This window comes from Alosa alosa, chromosome 21, assembly GCF_017589495.1.
Source record: "Alosa alosa isolate M-15738 ecotype Scorff River chromosome 21, AALO_Geno_1.1, whole genome shotgun sequence".
Lineage (NCBI taxonomy): Eukaryota > Metazoa > Chordata > Actinopteri > Clupeiformes > Clupeidae > Alosa > Alosa alosa.
In genome coordinates this window covers 29,884,702-29,904,701 of record NC_063209.1, presented here as the reverse complement: position 1 = coordinate 29,904,701, position 20,000 = coordinate 29,884,702, and the positions used below count along the sequence as shown (strand labels likewise).

The 20,000-nt window shown below is 45.8% G+C and overlaps 1 protein-coding gene across 1 annotated transcript in view; it reads right to left on the bottom strand.

The window, feature by feature from the left end:
- Nucleotides 1–20,000, bottom strand: part of mrvi1 (murine retrovirus integration site 1 homolog) — an 85,660-nt gene that overhangs the window by 48,352 nt on the left and 17,308 nt on the right. Inside the window, exons 4-7 of the mRNA XM_048230923.1 lie at nucleotides 9,015–9,090; nucleotides 6,082–6,211; nucleotides 5,409–5,577; nucleotides 2,396–2,521 (exon numbers count right to left, since the gene is read on the bottom strand). Of these exons, the coding sequence (XP_048086880.1) occupies nucleotides 2,396–2,521; nucleotides 5,409–5,577; nucleotides 6,082–6,211; nucleotides 9,015–9,090 (501 nt within the window). The remainder of the gene's footprint in view (nucleotides 1–2,395; nucleotides 2,522–5,408; nucleotides 5,578–6,081; nucleotides 6,212–9,014; nucleotides 9,091–20,000) is intronic.

Genomic DNA, 20,000 nt, shown 5'->3' with positions numbered 1-20,000 from the left:
GTAGAACCAACACCAACAGAACAGTTGTCCCCGCCCGCTCATGCCCACCTCTCTCTCATGCCCACCCCACCTCCTCATGCCCACCCCTCCTCATGCCCACCTTCTCCTTCCTCATGCCCACCCCACCTCCTCTCATGCCCACCCCTCTCCTCATGCCCACCTCTCCTCTCCTCATGCCCACCCCACCCCTCCTCTCCTCATGCCCACCCCTCCTCTCCTCATGCCCACCCCACCTCTCCCCCATGCTCACCTCACCCCACCTCCTCATGCCCACCTCCTCGATGCCCACCTCTCTCCTCATGCTTCACCCCACCTCCTCCTCATGCTCACTCCCACCTCCTCAGCCCACCCCTCCTCATGCCCACCCCACCCTCCTCTCCTCATGCCCACCCCACTCTCCTCTCTCCTCCTCTCCTCCTCATGCCCATTTCCTCCTCTCCTCATGCCCACCCTCCTCTCCTCATGCCCACCCCACCTCTCCTCTCCTCATGCCCACCCCACCTCCTCTCCTCATGCCCACCTCTCCTCTCCTCATGCCCACATGCCCACCTCTCCTCTCCTCATGCCCACCCCACCTCTCCTCTCCTCATGCCCACCTCCTCTCCTCATGCCCACATGCCCACCCCACCTCTCCTCTCCTCATGCCACCTTTCCTCACCTCATGCCCACCCAGTGGACATTCCCTCCCGAGCAGTGGAGTTGTGTGTGCACTTGTGGAGGTAGTGTGAGGGGACTGGTAGGGATTGAGGAGATTAGAGGAGACTAGGGGAGACTAGGGGAGATTAGAGGAGACTAGGGGAGACTAGGGGAGACTAGGGACAATGGGGAGACTAGGGGAGATTGGGGGAGACTAGGGGACTAGGGGAGACTAGGGAGATTGGGGAGACTAGACACCAGGGGAGACTAGGGGAGATTAGAGGAGACTAGGGGAGATTAGAGGAGACTAGGGGAGATTGGGGGAGACTAGGGAAGACTAGGGGAGATTAGAGTGAGACCAGGAGATTGAGGAGACTAGGGAGATTGGGGAGACTAGGGAGATTGGGGAGACTGGGGAAGACTAGGGGAGATTAGAGGAGACTAGGGGAGATTAGAGGAGACTAGGGGAGACTAGGGGAGACTAGGACACTAGGGGAGACTAGGGGGTGACTAGGAGGGAGACTAGGGAGATTAGAGGAGATTGGGGGAGATTGGGGAGACTAGAGATTGGGGAGACTGGGGAAGACTAGGGGAGATTAGAGGAGACTAGGGGAGATTTGAGGAGACAAGGGGAGATTAGAGGAGACTAGGGGAGATTAGAGAAGACTAGGTTTGGGGTGCACTGTGGAATATTAGGGAGTGCAGACCAGGCTGGGATCAGCAGGGGAGTCAGTGTGCTTGATCACCAACAGGGGGAGCAGGAGAGCAGCTTCCAGATAGAGAGGAAGAGCAGGCACAGAAGAGAGTCAGTGTGTGTGTGTGTGTGTGTGTGTGTGTGTGTCTGTGTGTGTGTGTGTGTGTGTCTGTGTGTGTGTGTGTGTGTGTGTGTGTGTGTGTGTGTGTGTGTGTGCGTCCGTGCGTGTGTGTGTGTGTGCAGGGCTCGCATGGGCATGTTTAAATAGCTATCTGTAGCATGGTGCAGGTGTGTGTCTGAGCGTGGGCATGTTTGAATAGCTTGTGTGTGGAGCAAGATCTTAGATCATCTTAGAAGGCTAAAAATCTGGCTTCACAAGTCACAAACCTAGTTTATGGGGCAGGAAGCTAACGCTAGCCAACGTTGGAGTCTGAGTGTGTAACTCAGTCAGGTGTGTGAGAACACTCATCCCCTGCACATTATTGCACCTGAGTCTGATGTTAACTTCAGCATCTCTTCTGACCCGTCACTCAGAGCATCACTTGGAATTCCCAAACTCCACAAAAACTCCTCTCCATTGTGTTTGTTTTGTTTCCATCAGTTTAACATCCCAAGTCAGTCCTAACCATACAGTAGGCTACACAGCTATAACAATTCACCTATTTATCATCTTGTTAAAGTCAAAAATGTAGCAACCAAAACAACATATTTTCAGTTGAATTATGATAATGTGTATGAGTGTGTATACACATGTGTGTCAAGTGTGTGTGTGTGTGTGTGTTACTGATGTGAGGGAGCTGCTGGTGCTGTCAGGCGAGTGTGTGTGTGTGTGTGTGTGTATGTGTGTGTTACTGATGTTGGATGTGCTGCTGGTGCTGTCGGGCGAGTGTGTGTGGTGTGTGTGTGTGTGTGTGAGAGTGTGTGCTCACTGATGTGGGGGAGCTGCTGGTGCTGTCGGGTGAGTGTGTGTGTGTGTGTGTGTGTGTGTGTGTGTGCTCACTGATGTGGGGGAGCTGCTGCTGCTGTCGGGCGAGTGTGTGTGTGTGTGTGTGTGTGTGTGCTCACTGATGTGGGGGAGCTGCTGCTGCTGTCGGGCGAGTCCTCCTCCTCCTCGGGCAGCGTGGGCATGGCGGGGGCCTGGGGGGGGCGAGAGCGGGTTCGAGGGAAGAGGAAGGGGATTGGCTCCGCCTCCTGAACACACACACACACACACACACACACACTCACACCACACACGCAAACACATACACACAGTCAGAAAAATCAGTGTGTATGTGCATATGTGTGTGTGTGTGTGTGTGTGTATGTGTGTGCTTGAGTGCATATGTGTGTGTGTGTATATGTGCATGAGTGCATATGTGTGTGTGTGTGTGTGTGTGTGTGTGTGTGTGTGTGTGTGTGTCACCCTCTGGGATGTGAGAGAGAGCCTATTTCTGCTGCACTCAGAGTGTTTACCCAACAGCCAGCGGAAGTTTATTTTGAGGAAGACCCGGTGGAGCGGGGGCTGCTCAGGGGGGTCTCAGGGGGGCATCTCAGCACAGACTTGGGGGGAGGGGGGTGGGGGCAGCCCACCCTGGAAAAGACTGGAAGCCCAGTCCTTAAAGGAGAGATGTGCAGAAGACAGCGCTTAGAGGAGTATGAGACTGCTAACACCAGCGCTAGAGGAGTAAGGAGACTGCTAACACCAGCTAGGAGGAGCATGAGACTGCTAACACTACGCTAGGAGGAGTAAGGAGACTGCTAACACTAGCTTAGGAGTGAGCATGAGACTGCTAACACCAGCGCTTAGAGTGAGTATGAGACTACAACACCAGCGCTTAGAGGAGACTGCTAACACCAGCTAGGAGGAGTATGAGACTGCTAACACTAGCCGCTTAGAGGAGTATGAGACTGCTAACACTAGCGCTAGAGGAGTAAGGAGACTGCTAACACTAGCGCTAGGAGGAGACTGCTAACACCAGCGCTAGAGTGAGCATGAGGACTGCTAACACTAGCTTAGAGGAGTATGAGACTGCTAACACTAGCTAGAGGAGCATGAGACTGCCAACACCAGCGCTTAGAGGAGACTGCCACCAGCGCTTAGGAGGAGTATGAGACTGCTAGCACTAGAGGAGGACTGCTAACACCAGCGCTAGGAGGAGTATGAGACTGCTAACACCAGCTAGGAGGAGTATGAGACTGCCAACACCAGCGCTAGAGGAGACCGCTAACACTAGCGCTTAGAGGAGACTGCTAACACTAGCGCTAGAGGAGTATGAGATCACAACACTAGCTAGAGGAGTATGAGACTGCTAACACTAGCGTTTAGAGGAGTATGAGACTGCTAACACTAGCGTTTAGAGGAGACTGCTAACACTAGCGTTTAGAGGAGTATGAGACTGCTAACACTAGCGTTTAGAGGAGTATGAGACTGCTAACACTAGCTGCCAGGAGGAGACTGCCAACACCAGCGCTAGAGGAGGACTGCTAACACTAGCTGCCAGGAGGAGACTGCTAACACTAGCGCTAGAGGAGTATGAGGACTGCTAACACTAGCGTTTAGAGGAGACTGCTAACACCAGCGCTAGAGGAGTATGAGACTGCTAACACTAGCGCTAGAGGAGTAAGGAGACTGCTAACACTAGCGTTAGAGGAGGAGGAGACTGCTAACACCAGCTGCTTAGAGGAGCAAGGAGACCGCTAACACCAGCGCCAGGAGGAGCATGAGACTGCCAACACCAGCGCTAGAGGAGACCGCCAACACCAGCGCTTAGAGGAGACCGCTAACACCAGCGCGAGGAGTATGAGACTGCTAACACCAGCGCTTAGAGGAGTATGAGACTGCCAACACCAGCGCTAGAGGAGGAGACTGCTAACACTAGCTAGGAGGAGTATGAGACTGCCAACACCAGCTAGAGGAGACTGCCAACACCAGCGCTAGAGGAGTATGACTGCTAACACCAGCGCTTAGAGTGAGTATGAGACTGCCAACACCAGCGCTAGAGGAGGACTGCTAACACTAGCTAGAGGAGTATGAGACTGCTAACACCAGCGCTTAGGAGGAGACTGCCAACACCAGCGCTAGAGGAGTAAGGAGACTGCTAGCTTAGAGGAGTATGAGACCAAGCAACACTAGCTTAGAGGAGTATGAGACTGCTAACACTAGCATTTAGAGGAGCATGAGACAGCTAGCGTTTAGAGAATGTAAGGCTACTAGCACTAAGCGTTTAGAGACTACTAACACTAAGCGTTTAGAGGAGTATGAGACTGCTAAGCGTTTAGAGGTATGAGACTGCTAACACTAGCGTTTGAGAGAATTATGAGACTGCTAAGCGTTCACCAGTTCATCACTCCCATCAAAGACCATCAGGGCAAGCTTGATGCTTTTTTTGAAAGATCTGAAAACATACCTGTATAGGAAAACCTTTAATTAACTCATCTTATCCTGTAGACTACTTTTTCAGATTATTCTACATCTGCTGCCATTGGAGGCGCATCAACCAGAAACAGATGGGCTCCCCCTATTAAGTCAGGTTCTGCTCAAGTTTCTTCCTGGAATATGGGAGTTTTTCCTTACCACAGTTGCCATATGGCGTGCTTGTGAGGGGAGTAAAGGAGTTAAAGGCTGCCAGTCTTGAATGTCTGTGTATAAAGTCAAATAATTGCGACATATGCAGGTCCAGTTAGCCTGGAGAGGTATGGAACAGTATCCCTCCCCGTGGTGTCACTCCCTAACACTGCTTACTGTGTGTGTGTGTGTGTGTGTGTGTGTGTGTGTGTGTGTTGTGTGTGTGTGTGTGTGTGTGACACTGCTTGCAATGTGTGTGTGTGCGTAGTGTGTGTGTGTGTGTAACACTGCCTGCTATGTGTGTGTGTGCATGTACAGGTGTATTTCTGTCTATTTATGTGTTTGTGTGTGCATGTAAGTGTGTGTGTGTGTGTAGGTGTGTGTGTAGGTGTGTGTGTGTGTGTGTAGGTGTGTGTGTGTGTGTGTGTGTGTGTGTTTGTTTTGTGTGTGTGTGTGTGTGTGTGTGTTTGTGGGTGTGTGTGTGTGTATGTGTGTGCAGGTGTGTGTATAAATGTGCATTTCTGTTGTCACCTTTACTGAAGACTGGCACTGTGACTCTTGACTCCACCCACTTTGGTCTGGCTGTGCTGATTGGCTCCCCTCTCTATCCGGCTGTGCTGATTGGCTCCCCTCTCTATCCGGCTGTGCTGATTGGCTCCTTTGTCTGTCGTATGATGCCTGGTCCCAGTAGGCTGTTGATCTATGGAGACCAATGATATGATTCAATACAACAGCTTTCTCGTACTCCAAATTGTATGTGTGTGTGTATGTCTGTGTGTGTATGTCTATGTGTATGTGAGTGTGTGTGTGTGTGTGTGTGTGTGTGTGTGTGTGTGTGTGTGTGTGTACTTTGAATCCATGTGTGCATGCGTACAAAGGCATGTGGTAAGCATTATGTTATATTGTGTGTGTGTGTGTGTGTTTGTGTGTGTGTGTGTGAGTGTGTGTGTGTGTGTGTGTGTGTGCAGGAACTGCTGGAGAGCCTTCAGCAGCTAATCTAAACAACATTGCTCCTGCACAGTCTCACCTGACACAGAAATGTCATAAAAACACATGGGTATGCACTTACACACACACACACACACACACACACACACACACACACACACACACACATACACACACACATACACACACAGACATTTTCACACTTACACACACACACACAGACACAGAGTTACACACACACAGGATTGTAACTGACCCTGCTTCGTGTTTCTTGCTGTAAAGCCACAACTCCTTCCTGTGGAACGGAACTCTGTTTCCTCCCTCTCCAGATACGTCTGGCTCACACACACTCTCACACACACTCTCACACACACTCTCACTGTGCTCTGGAGAACAGAATCACACAAGAAGGGAGAGAGGGATAGAGAAAGAGCGCAAGAGAGAGAGAGAGAGACAGAGTGATAGAGAGAGAGAGAAGGAGAGGTAATTCCAGAACACTTTACTGTGAGGTTCATCCTGCTCTTAAAACAGCACTAACATTCAAATAGCATTCAAGCAATAGCAACAGGTGTGTGTGTGTGTGTGTGTGTGTGTGTGTGTGCGTGTGTGCGTGCGTGCGTGCGCTCGCGCGCGTGTGTGTGCGTGTGTGTGTGTTCAAACAGCACGCCGGGCGGGGCTGGGCTGCTCTAGGGAGCGCGTCCGAACTGTGATGCTGTGATAACAAGGACTCATTTGGGTGCAGGGCTAAGAGCACGCTTACTGGACAGCAGTGTTGAACAGGTGTGTGTGTGTGTGTGTGTGTGTGTGTGTGTGTGTGTGTGTGTGTGTGTGTGTGTGTGTGTGTTGAACAGGTGTGTGTGGTGTTGAACAGGTGTGTGTGTTCAACAGGTGTGTGTGTGTGTGTATTGAACAGGTGTGTGTGTTGAACAGGGGTGTGTGTTGAACAGGTGTGTGTGTGTGTGTGTTGAACAGGTGTGTGTGTGTGTGTGTGTTGTGTTGAACAGGTGTGTGTGTGTGTGTTGGAACAGGTGTGTGTGTGTGTGTGTGTGTGTGTGTTGAACAGGTGTGTGTGTGTTGAACAGGTGTGTGTGTGTGTGTGTTGAACAGGTGTGTGTGTTGAACAGGTGTGTGTGTGTGTGTCGTGTTAATGTGTGTGTGTGTGTTTGTGTTATTAATGTGTGTGTGTGTGTGTGTGTGTGTGTATGTATTGAACAAGTGTAGTAATGTGTGTGTTGAACAGGTGTAATATGTTGGAACAGGTGTGTGTGTGTGTGTGTGTGTGCATGTGTGTGTAATGTGTGTGTGTGTGTGTGTGTGTGTGTTGAACAAATGTGTGTGTGTGTGTGTGTTGAAACAGGTGTGTGTTAAGAACAGGTGTGTGTGTGTATGTTGAACAGGTGTGTGTGTGTGTGTGTTGGAACAGGTTGTGTGTGTGTGTGTGTGTGTTAGACAGGTGTGTGTGTTGAACAAGTGTGTGTGTGTGTGTATTGTTGAACAAATGTGTGTGTGTGTGTGTGTGTATGTGTGTATGTGTTGAACAGGTGTAATGTGTGTGTGTGTGTGTGTTGAACAAAATGTGTGTGTGTAGTAATATTGAACAAGGTGTGTGTGTGTGTGTGTGTGTGTGTGTTGTGTGTGTGTGTGTGTGTGTGTTGAACAGGTGTGTGTGTGTGTGTGTGTGTGTATTGAGCAGGGTGTGTGTGTGTTAACTATTGAACAGAGTGTGTGTGTGTGTGTGTGTGTTGAACAAGGTGTATTATTGTGTGTATTAAATGTTGTGTGTGTGTGTGTGTGTGTGTGTTGAACAGGAATTGTGTGTGTGTGTGTATATGTTGAACAAGTTGAGAACAAGGTGTGTGTAATGTGTATTGAACAAATTAATGTAATGTGTGTGTGTGTTTGTGTGTGTGTGTGTGTGTATGTATGTGTTGTTGTGTATGTAATATTGTGTGTTGAACAGGTGTGTATTGTGTTTGTTATTGTGTATATATTGAACAGTGTTGAACAGGTTATTAGTATTGAACATGATGTGTTGAGAATGGGTTGCTGTGTATGTGTGTGTGTGTGTAGCTATTGTTGAACAGGTGTGTTGTGTTGAACAGGGTGTATTATTATTATTATTATTATTATTAGTGTTGAACAAGATTAATTGTGTGTGTTTGAACAGGTGTGTATTAGTGTTGAACAGGTGTGTGTGTGTTGTGTAGTGAATATATTAGTGTGTGTGTGTATTGTGTGTGTGTAGTGATTGAACAGGTGTGTGTGTGTGTGTGTGTGTGTGTGTTGAACAGGTGTGAGTGTGTGTGTGTTGAACAGGTGTGTGTGTTGTGTGTGTGTGTGTTAATGCGTGTGTGTGTGTGTGTGTGTGTGTGTTGAACAGGTGTGTGTGTGTGTGTGTTAAGCAGGTGTGTGTGTTGAACAGGTGTGTGTGTGTGTGTTGAACAGGTGTGTGTGTTGAACAGGTGTGTGTGTGTGTGTTGAACAGGTGTGTGTGTGTGTAATGTTGTTAACAAGTGTGTGTGTTGTTAACAGGTGTGTGTGTGTGTGTGTGTAATGTGTGTGTGTGTGTGTGTTGAACAGGTGTGTGTGTGTGTGTGTGTGTGTGTGTATTGAACAGGTGTGTGTATGTGTGTGTGTGTGTGTGTTGAACAGGTGTGCGTGTGTGTGTGTTTGAACAGGTGTGTGTGTTGAACAGGTGTGTGTGTGTGTGTTGAACAGGTGTGTGTGTTGAACAGGTGTGTGTGTGTGTGTGTGTGTGTGTGTGTGTGTGTGTGTGTGTGTGTTGAACAGGTGTGTGTGTGTGTGTGTGTGTGTGTGTGTGTGTGTGTGTTGAACAGGTGTGTGTGTTGAACAGGTGTGTGTGTGTGTGTGTTGAACAGGTGTGTGTGTGTGTGTTGAACAGGTGTGTGTGTGTTGAACAGGTGTGTGTGTGTGTGTGTGTTGAACAGGTGTGTGTGTGTGTGTGTGTGTGTGTGTGTGTGTGTGTGTTGTTGAACAGGTGTGTGTGTGTGTGTGTGTGTATGTGTTGAACAGGTGTGTGTGTGTGTGTGTGTGTGTGTGTGTGTGTGTGTGTGTGTGTTGAACAGGTGTGTGTGTGTTGAACAGGCGTGTGTGTGTGTGTGTGTGTGTGTGTGTGTGTGTGTTGAACAGGTGTGTGTGTGTGTGTGTGTGTGTGAGGGACACACTCACCTCTATCAGCGGCTGGCTGTGCTGCACCAGTTAACAGGACAGAAGGGCAGGTGTGTGTGCCACCTGTTTGCTGCAACTGATCGACACACACACAGACACACACACACACATACACACACAGTCAGAACAAAGCAGTGGGAGTACTCAACAGTTCAAACTGAGAGAAACACCTGCTGACTTCCATGAAAAAAAACACAACCATTACACAGAAACACTTATACATACACACACACACACCTCACACACACACACACACACACACACACACACACACACACACACACACACAACATTATACACACACACTCACTCACACACCTTACAATACCATAAACACACACACACACACTCACTCACACACCTTGCAATACCATAAACACACACACACACACACACACACACACGTTAGATACAATATCATGAATATGCATGGCCTGGGTCAAACCAGACGAACCTGTTAGCAGATTTTGCTCTGCAGGCCCGTCTGGAAAGAAACCCATTGACCCAGGATCCAATCACTATCTCTTATCCGGCATGGGGCGGGCTTTATAATGACAGGATCCAATCACTATCTCTTATCCGGCATGGGGTGGGCTTTATAATGACAGGATCCAATAACTATCTCTTATCCGGCTTGGAGCTTTACACGATGGCAGACAGAGCGGTGTGTTCAACACAACCAACGGCTGCACAGATCCACTGTCAATGAGACACAGCCTGGGGTTTACCAGCCTGGAGTATACACACACTCTCACTCACACACATTATATACAATACTATGAATATACTCACACACACTCTCACTCACACACATTATATACAATACTATAAATATACTCCCACACACACTCACACACACACACTCTCTAGCAGACATCATTTACTCTCTCTCTCTCTCTCACACACACACACACACTCTCTAGCAGACATAATTTACTCTCTCTCTCTCTCACACACACACACACACACACTCACTCACTCCAGTGTATCCTCTACGTTTATTTCAGCCAGAGGTGGGCACAAATACATTAAAAACTATTTTGTTACAAACTACAAATACTGGATCATAAAATGTAACAAAATAAAATACAAAATACTGATGTGAAAAATGTATTTAATTAAAATACAAGTAATTAGTCATTTGAAAATACAAAAATATCCACACAATAATCATGGTGTACCAACTTTTTAAAAAGAAACTACAAGGCATATTATTGAAAACGTATCCCCAAGAGATAGTCTAGTCGTGATCCCTATAGGCCTAATAGTAAACCCAGAAATGTTGAGTACCCTAAAGTTTTATTGCAGAAATGTCATCTATAGGCCTAGTGGGTGGAATTCAACTTGGTATTGAGACCAGGAATGGGCCCCATATTCAGCTGGGCAGACCTCTACATTTCAAGTCCAAATGGAACCAAGAGCACACATGCCATGGTGGAAGGCTGCAGGTCAGAGAGAGCCTCCTGCAGAGGCCAGAGACATCACACAGTTTGAGTGGGAGGTTGCTAGTGAAGGGGCTGTCATGCCCGCTCTTGCCATTCAGGCAGTGGCTCCAGTAAATTTGCTTGATGTCACCAGCTGTAGCTGCAGCACATTGAAAGCCTGCAGCAAAGGAAACTGCAGCTGCCATGCTGCAAGTCTCAGCTGCACTGACTACTGCAAGTGTGAAGGGGGTGAGGTCCGCTGCTGCAATCCCAATACATTCAGATAAAGATCAAGAAGATGATGAGACTGAAGGGAATGAGAAAAGAAATGATGAAGATGGTGAAGGCTATTGAGTGGGATTGTGTGGTTGTTGTTAAATATGTGTGTGTGTGTGTGTGTGTGTGCATAATATAGTTATATAGTTTACAGTGTGTGTGTGTGTGTGTGTGTGTGTGTGTGTGTGTGCGTGCGCGCATTGCATGTTCTATATAGTTCTTGTATATAGTTATTGTGCATTTGTGTACGTGTGCATGCTGGATATAGTTATTTTGCATATTGTATATAGTTCTTGTGGGTTTGTGTGTATGTGCACGCTGTATATAGTTATTTTTCATGTTGTATATAGTTCTTGTGCATTTGTGTACGTGTGCATGCTGGATATAGTTATTTTGCATATTGTATATAGTTCTTGTGGGTTTGTGTGTGTGCATACTGTTATATAGTTATTTTGCATGTTGTATATAGTTCTTGTATATAGTTATTGTGCATTTGTGTACATGTGCATGCTGGATATGGTTATTTTGCATAATGTATATAGTTCTTGTGGGTTTGTGTGTGTGCATGCTGTTATATAGTTATTACCTCCACCAAGGAGGTTATGTTTTCATCGGGGTTTGTTTGTCTGTTTGTGTGATCCGGATCACCGTCTGGATCCAGGAGGCGGTTATGTTTTAAACTGGAGGTCTGCACTCTCGAGTGCTTTTCTAATTTGCATGGCACACTTAATTTCTTAATCTGTCTGTCCATGGTCAACACTGCCTCCTTACCAAGTTTCTTAAAGGTTTTCACCAACTCACCCCAAAGTATAAATGTTTACCTTGGAAAAATAATTTTGAGCCTGGCTTTATCACATTATCTGCTTTTGTGTGTATGCAAATTAGAGCATTTTTAATGAGATAGGGCCTCATTTGCATATGTAAACATTAAAATATAAAAAACATGCAATACATGTTTTTCTCATCTTAACATAAGTAATCAACTCAGAAAGTTTCATGGTGATATCTATTATTTAATTTTTTTACCCTATTCACCTGTACTGCCTCGCCTTAATTGCCTATTTATGCTAATTATGCAAATTGCCCAAAGTGCAACTTTAGGCAACCAAGTTGAATTCCACCCACTAGACCTATAGATGACATTTCTGCAATAAAACTTTAGGGTACCCAACATTTCTGGGTTCATGAAATCATGACTAGACTAAGACAAGAAATACTATTTTCTGATTGGCTGGCAGAGGGCTATTAATTCTGTACATTGGTGCTCCTATGAAGTAGATCTGGTAAATTTTTTTAAACAGCATCCCATATTGATGATTGAACTTACAAGAAGCAAACTTCGCAACAGTGGAATCAACTGTAACATAGCACAGTGTTTCCTAACTGGTGGGTCGGGACCCAAAAGTGGGTCGCGGAACCGTTCTGGGTGGGTCGCACAGCTTGTGGTTAAAAATAAATAAGAAATCGGCAATTTAAAATGCTACCTTATCAGATCTAATATTGGACCTTTATTTTGATAAACTTTATTCGTAGCCTACATATCAGTCATTGCCATGGACATAGACAATGTATATGTGACAGGTCATGTTAGAGATCATTTTAGTGGTAAACGGAAGTAGGCTGCTATTCTGTATATTTGAAGTAGCCTACAGTAGGCTCGGATATGGATTCACTTCAACTGAGGACAAAATAGGACAGAAACCCCATTGTGTGGTGTGCAGTAGATGGCTGGCACATGAGAGCATGAAACCATCAAAACTAAAATGCCACATGGAAACAAGGCACCCCTGTCAAAGTCAAACCTGTCGAGTACTTTGAAAGGTGACATCAAGAGTTGAAGACTTCACAAATGTAGGCTAATGCCAAACAAGTAGGCCTACAGGCACTTCGCTTGTCTTACCATGTAGCTCACCATATCCATTGTCTTGAACGCTAAAAATATATATATATGGGTCGCAACTTTATGAAAATGGGAAATTGTGGGTCCCAAAGTCAGACCAGTTGAGAACCACTGACATGGCATACTACCCACTATCATTTCCGTAACCAATCAATGTAGAACGACAAATTGAACAGGTCGACCTCTTTTTAAACTGAACTGCATTTCCCTTTTTGCACTATAAATGCATACCTATTGCCTACATACATGACTGGCAACATGGGGGACAAACAGAATAACATCCTGTAAGGTGTCCCGATATACAGAACTAATTAACTTGGTGGAGATAACTCTTTCTGCATCGGGGTGGTCTTGGTGTCCGTCTCCTGTATTATTTCTGCATACCTCGGCAGATGTTATCCCTGGCATAAATCCTCATGTCAAATCCATTAAGTGGTTTTAATACTGTCCTGTAGTGAGAATGAACATCAGCTATTAGGTACTCGAGGTCATGGGGTCAAAGGTCATCATATGGGGTCCATGTCCTAATGTTCTCCCTTTACATTTTACGCTATCCTTCCAAAAGGGTAATGAAATTAGTATTTGTATGGACAATTGCCCAAGGGATATCACTGGGCACCCACCCTGTTCTTATGGAGTAGCCCCTAGGCAACAAGAAACAACAAAGAAAACAAAACAGGTTCCCCATGATTCTGGCCTTTGGCTCCCGGACTATGATAAGCATATCTTATTGCAATGGTTGTGTATTTAACTGAGTGATGAAATGTCTCTTATTAGAGAATTAGAGAAGTATTTAGTTACAAACTACATTAGATTTTTTCCAATCCTGCAAAATACAAATTCCAAAATACGCTAAAGTAATTAAATAAGTATTTAAAATACATATAATTAAAATACTGCCCATGTCTGATATCAGCATGACGGCCCGCCATGGTTTAATTAATACCGCCATGGTATCAGAATCAGGGCAGATGCACAATGTAGTTGCAGTTGCTTTTTAAATAATGCTGCCGACGTATCCTCCCCTGCTGGCTGCCGCTCACATTGCAATTTAACAATAAGTAGCCTAAAACTAGTCAGAGGTTATTATGGCCCGTCTAGTTTCACTTCACATATTATATATACTGTATTGATGTAGCCTATTTAAAACATTAACTTTCTTCTCAGTGTTTCCTCGGTGCCACTGCTTCAGAATTAGGGGAGACGCAAAATATTGTCCGGAAGCATAGTAGGCTAAATGCCCTCCGCTGGTTGCTGAAAATTGCAGTTTAACAATAAACAGCAATGCTAATTCCTGTCTGTACCTGTCTAGTTTTATTCCATAAATATATTGTTTTTATAGACGTTAGTGGCATGCGCTATCAAGAGCTTCCATGTGCTACGCATGTTTGTCAACATCGCAAAAACTAAAATTTTCGCACAACTTTGGTGGAAAGGTGTAGCACAGGCTAAAGTAAACCCATTCATTTCTGGAGCTGATCGTATTGAAAATATTTCCCATATCGTAGCCTATTAGCTCGCTCACAACAACAGCAAAAATGAAACTGGAGAGTGGATGTCTCTGCGAAGACACCGCTGTTACAGTAGATGCACACTCAATCGTGAATCGACGCAGTAAAAAAGCAATGACTGGCAGTAACAAAGGTAAATTAGATTAAAGCAAAACTTGGCCAACTTGGGCTGCTGCCACTGTTAAAAAAAAATCTAGCGGAAACACTGCACTCACACGCCTTATATGCAATACCATTAATATAGACATTCGCTCTCACTCACATATTATCAAATCCACTGACCACTCCTCATCCAGCTTCACGGCCTTCCGATTCAACAAAGGACACATGCCAATATCCTACTGCCCCCCTTTAAAGGACACATGACAATATCCTACTGCACCCTTTAAAGGACACATGCTAATATCCTACTGCCCTCCTTTAAAGGACACATGCCAATATCCTACTGCTCACCTTTAAAGGACACATGCTAATATCCTACTGTTCACCTTTAAAGGACACATGACAATATCCTACTGCCCCCTTTAAAGGACACATGCTAATATCCTACTGCTCACCCTTTAGCCGCCAGGGTTTAAATAGGATTTTTCACATCAAAATTTCAAAAGGCCATGGCTTAAAAGTGGTCAGAGATAAAGTCCTACTGTAAATGTGAAAATCATTGAGTATGAACAAAAGTTTAAAAAGGGGGTAAATTTACTAATCTATTTAGCATATTATGACGTCACTGGATGGTAACCACCGTGAATTATGCACATTTCAGTAAATACTAGATGTTGAACATATTTGAGCAGTTTTACTTACTTTTTTTGTCATTTCACCCACATAACAAATGAACAGGAAAACAGTCACATGTAAACCAACAATAGTAAACTATTACTATAACCACAAACCCTATGCTACTATACAATAAAGTAGCCTGGTCAAGTAAGTGAAGTCGAGAGTGAAGTATCTAGACTCTTGACATGCAGCCGTCCTACCACATGCTCGCTGGACCCTATACCTACTGAACCTACTTCAGTCCATCAATGACCATCGCCCAGCTATCACACATGTGATCAATGCCTGCGCTAACCTCCTCCGCACATTTCCAACAGCGTTCAAAATGGCCTGAGTAACACCGTTATTTAAGAAAGCTTCTCTCAACCCTACTCAAGTCGAGAACTACAGCCTTGTCTCACTCCTGCCTTTTTCTATCCAAAGGCATTGAACGAGCAGTCTCAAAACAGGTCTCTGACTTCCTTTCACAGAACAACCTTCTGGATCCAAATCAGTCTGGGTTCAAAAAGCGCCACTCTACGAAACGGCTCTGCTGTCTGTAACAGAAGCCTTAAAGAAGCCAGGGCTGACTGCTTTCGGTCATCAGTACTCATTCTGCTTGACTTATCGGGCTGCCTTTGACAATGGTTAATCACCGCATCCTTCTCTCTATACACGCTAACATGGGAATCTCTGGTTCTGCTCTCTCCTGGTTTGAATCCTACCTCACAGGACGCTTCGTTTAGCGATCATGGCTTGGTCAGCTATCTGCACCTCACCATCTCACCACAGGGTCCCCAGGGTTCAGTGCTGGGCCCCTTCTCTTTGCTATCTACACCACCTCCTTGGGACAGATTATCCGCTCGCATGGCTTCTCATACCACTGCTATGCAGGCGACACACAGCTCTATCTGTCCTTTCCACCTGATGACCCCTTGGTTTCAGCACGGATCTCGGATTGCGTCTCAGACATAGCTACATGGATGAAGGCACACCACCTCCAGCTGAACCTCTCAAAGACTGAACTGCTGGTCCTCCCAGCTAAACCTACCATACACCACGACATCAACATCAAATTTGACTCCCTGTCTGTTTCACCTACCAGGACTGCAAGAAATCTAGGAGTTGTTCTCGACAACTAACTAAACTTCTCAGATCATGTTGCCTCAGTCGCCCGGTCATGCCGTTTAGCACTCTACAACATCACGGAAAATCAGGACTTATTTGACTCAAGATGCTACCCAACTTCTGGTTCAGGCAATAGTCACCTCCGACTTCGACTACTGCAACACCCTCCTGACAGGTCTCCCAGCCTGCGCCAGTGAAACCACTTCAGATGATCCAGAACGCGGGCGGGCGCCTGGTCTACAACCAACCCAAAGGGCACATGTTACCCGCTGCTCATCCAGCTACACTGGCTACCTATGGCCCCGCATTAAATTCAAGGCTCTAACGCTTGCCTACAAAGTAGTCTTGGGTTCTGCTCCCACCTACTTGAATGCCCACATACAGACATACGCTACCTCCAGACTGCTGTGCTCCTCAGACGAACAACGTCTAGCTCTACCACCGGTACACTCAGGCCAATCCAAACTTTTCTCATCTGTTGTTCCTCGTTGGTGGAACACACTACCAGTTCCTACAAGGGCAGAGACATCCCTCTCCATTTTCAAAAAACTCCTGAAGACCCAGCTCTTTAGAGAACATCTCCTCTCATAGCAACACTTACAACAAGTCGTGCTGATCCTAGCACTCACCAGCCGTCTTAAACTGACAAGTAACTGTTAAAAACAGCACTCACTGATGCACTTATTCTTACTGTACTAAGAATATAATGTTTTTTAAATTGTCCTAAAATTGTTGAGAACTGCTCTAAAACTTAAACTGTTTACCATGTTGTAAGTCGCTTTGGCTAAAAATGCGTCAGCCAAATGTAATGTAATGTAAAAAAAATGTAATGTAAGTTCCTATCGCGGGTGACTTTGATGTTTTTTAGAGCCCTATTTTTACAACCCCTGCTGTCTATACCACGTCCATTACGGACACTATCATCACTATTGCCACTGGCACCTCCAGCTATGTTGGGCAGAGGGTCGAAATAAGCATGGTATGCTTAGTGGACACTGAGACAAAGACGCACCTCCATTCACAGACGCTCCGTGACTATCAGTCAATAGACGATCGATCATATTCTCCAAAAGGCAGATATTTTCCTTCAGAATCAGAGTAGGTGAATAACAGACCCAAGACTTCATCACACATGAATATTTTTTTTTCAACATTTGGTGTATTTCTGCTTCAATTTGTGCAAAACTATGGCCCGCATCACTTCCGCGTTATAGAAGAAAAAAAAACGTGAGTTTTTCGCGTACTTCCTAAAAACTTTCACAAACAATTGAAGCTCTGGATGTCTGCCAACTAGTGGTCAAGAGTACAAATGAGATTTGACACTGTACTCGGGTCTATTGTCTGTTTTATTCAGTAATGACGCTTGTTGCAATATTGTGACTTGGGTGGTTAGAGGGTTAAGGGACACCTTTAAAGGACACATGCCAATATCCTACTGCTCACCTTAAAAGGACACATGCCAATATCCTACTGCTCACCTTTAGAGGACACATGCCAATATCCTACTGCTCACCTTAAAAGGACACATGCCAATATCCTACTGCTCACCTTTAGAGGACACATGCCAATATCCTACTGCTCACCTTAAAAGGACACATGCCAATATCCTACTGCTCACCTTTAAAGGACACATGCCAATATCCTACTGCTCACCTTTAGAGGACACATGCCAATATCCTACTGCTCACCTTAAAAGGACACATGCCAATATCCTACTGCTCACCTTAAAAGGACACATGCCAATATCCTACTGCTCACCTTAAAAGGACACATGCCAATATCCTACTGCTCACCTTTAGAGGACACATGCCAATATCCCCTCACCCTAAACTCCTTGTCATCCCTACACCCCTCATCTGCTCCAACATAAAATGTGTTATTATTCAATTGCACCCACACACACACACACACACACACACCAAGAAAATTAATCTTCTAGAACACCAAGTTTGTTAGTTTGTGTGTGTGTCTGTGTGTGTGTGTGTGTTTGTGTGTGTGTGTGTGTGTGTGTGTGTGTGTGTGTGTGTGTGTGTGTGTGTGTGTGTGTGTGTGTTTGGGTACATTGTTGCTGATACTTATGTCCAGTAATGATGACTAAATCAATAAACTCTGTATTAATGCAGTTACAGCTCTAATCTACAGAGGAAACAGGACATGCTGTCGATACACACACACACACAGACACACTCACACACACTCACACACACACAGACACACACACACACACACACACACACACACACAAACTCTCTCACACACACACACTCACACACACACACACTCACACACACACACACACACACACATACAATCTCCCTCACTCTCACACACACTCTCACTAGATCACTCACTTTCACACACACACACACACACACACTCTCACGAGATCACTCACACACTCACACTCACACACAATCTCACACACTCTCTCACTAGATCGCACACTCTCACTAGATCACACACACACACACACACACACACACACACACACAATGTCACTCACTCTCACACACTCTCACACTCTCGCACTAGACTACACACACTCCCTCACTTGATCACACACACTCTCTCATACACTCTCAGCAGATCACACACACTCTCACACACACTCCCTCACTTGATCACACACACTCCCTCACACACTCCCTCACTTGATCACACACACTCTCATTCAATCACTAAATGCACCAGAATCCACTTCTGTGAGATGTTCTATGTGAGATGCACTATCTGTGAGATGTTCTATCTGTGAGATGTTCTATGTGAGATGTTCTATCTGTGAGCTGTTCTATCTGTGAGATGTTCTATCTGTGAGATGTTCTATGTGAGATGTTCTATGTGAGATGTTCTATCTGTGTTGGTTCTCTGTGAGCTCTTGTCTCGGATGGGGGGAGGTAGTATAGTCTCTGATGGGTGGTAGTATAGTCTCTGATGGGGGGGTGGTAGTATAGTATCTGATGGGGGGTATAGTCTAATGAGGGGTAGTATAGTCTGATGGGGGTAGTATAGTCTGATGGGGTAGTATAGTATCTGATGGGGTGGGGTGTGGTAGTATAGTCTGATGGGGTAGTATAGTATCTGATGGGGGTAGTAGTATAGTCTGATGGGGGTAGTATAGTATCTGATGGGGGGGTAGTAGTATAGTCTGATGGGGTAGTATAGTATCTGATGGGGGGGTAGTAGTATAGTCTGATGGGGTAGTATAGTATCTGATGGGGGGGTAGTAGTATAGTCTGATGGGGTAGTATAGTATCTGATGGGGGTAGTAGTATAGTCTGATGGGGTAGTATAGTATCTGATGGGGGGGGTAGTATAGTCTGATGGGGTAGTATAGTATCTGATGGGGGGGTAGTAGTATAGTCTGATGGGGTTGTATAGTATCTGATGGGGGTAGTAGTATAGTCTGATGGGGTAGTATAGTATCTGATGGGGGTAGTAGTATAGTCTGATGGGGTAGTATAGTATCTGATGGGGGTAGTATAGTCTGATGGGGTAGTATAGTATCTGATGGGGGGGTAGTAGTATAGTCTGATGGGGTAGTATAGTATCTGATGGGGGGTAGTAGTATAGTCTGATGGGGTAGTATAGTATCTGATGGGGGTAGTAGTATAGTCTGATGGGGTAGTATAGTATCTGATGGGGGTAGTAGTATAGTCTGTCCTCTCTCTCTCCATCTCTCTCCTTATCTTTCCCACCCTCTCTCTCTCTTTACCCCCCTCTCTCTCTCTCTCTCTCTCTACCTCTCTCTCTCTCTACCCCTCTCTCTCTACCCCCTCTCCCTCTCTCTACCCCTCTCCCTCTCTCTCTCTCTCTCTCTCTCTCTCTCTCTCACCCCTCTCTCTCTCTCTCTCTCTCTCTCTCTCTCTACCCCCCCCCTCTCTCCACTCCTTGACCGGGGCAGTTATATTTGATGCCGTCTTGTATACTTCTCTCTTCTATCGCTCTATCCCTCTATCTTTCTGTCCCTCTCTCTCTCTCTCCCCCCCCC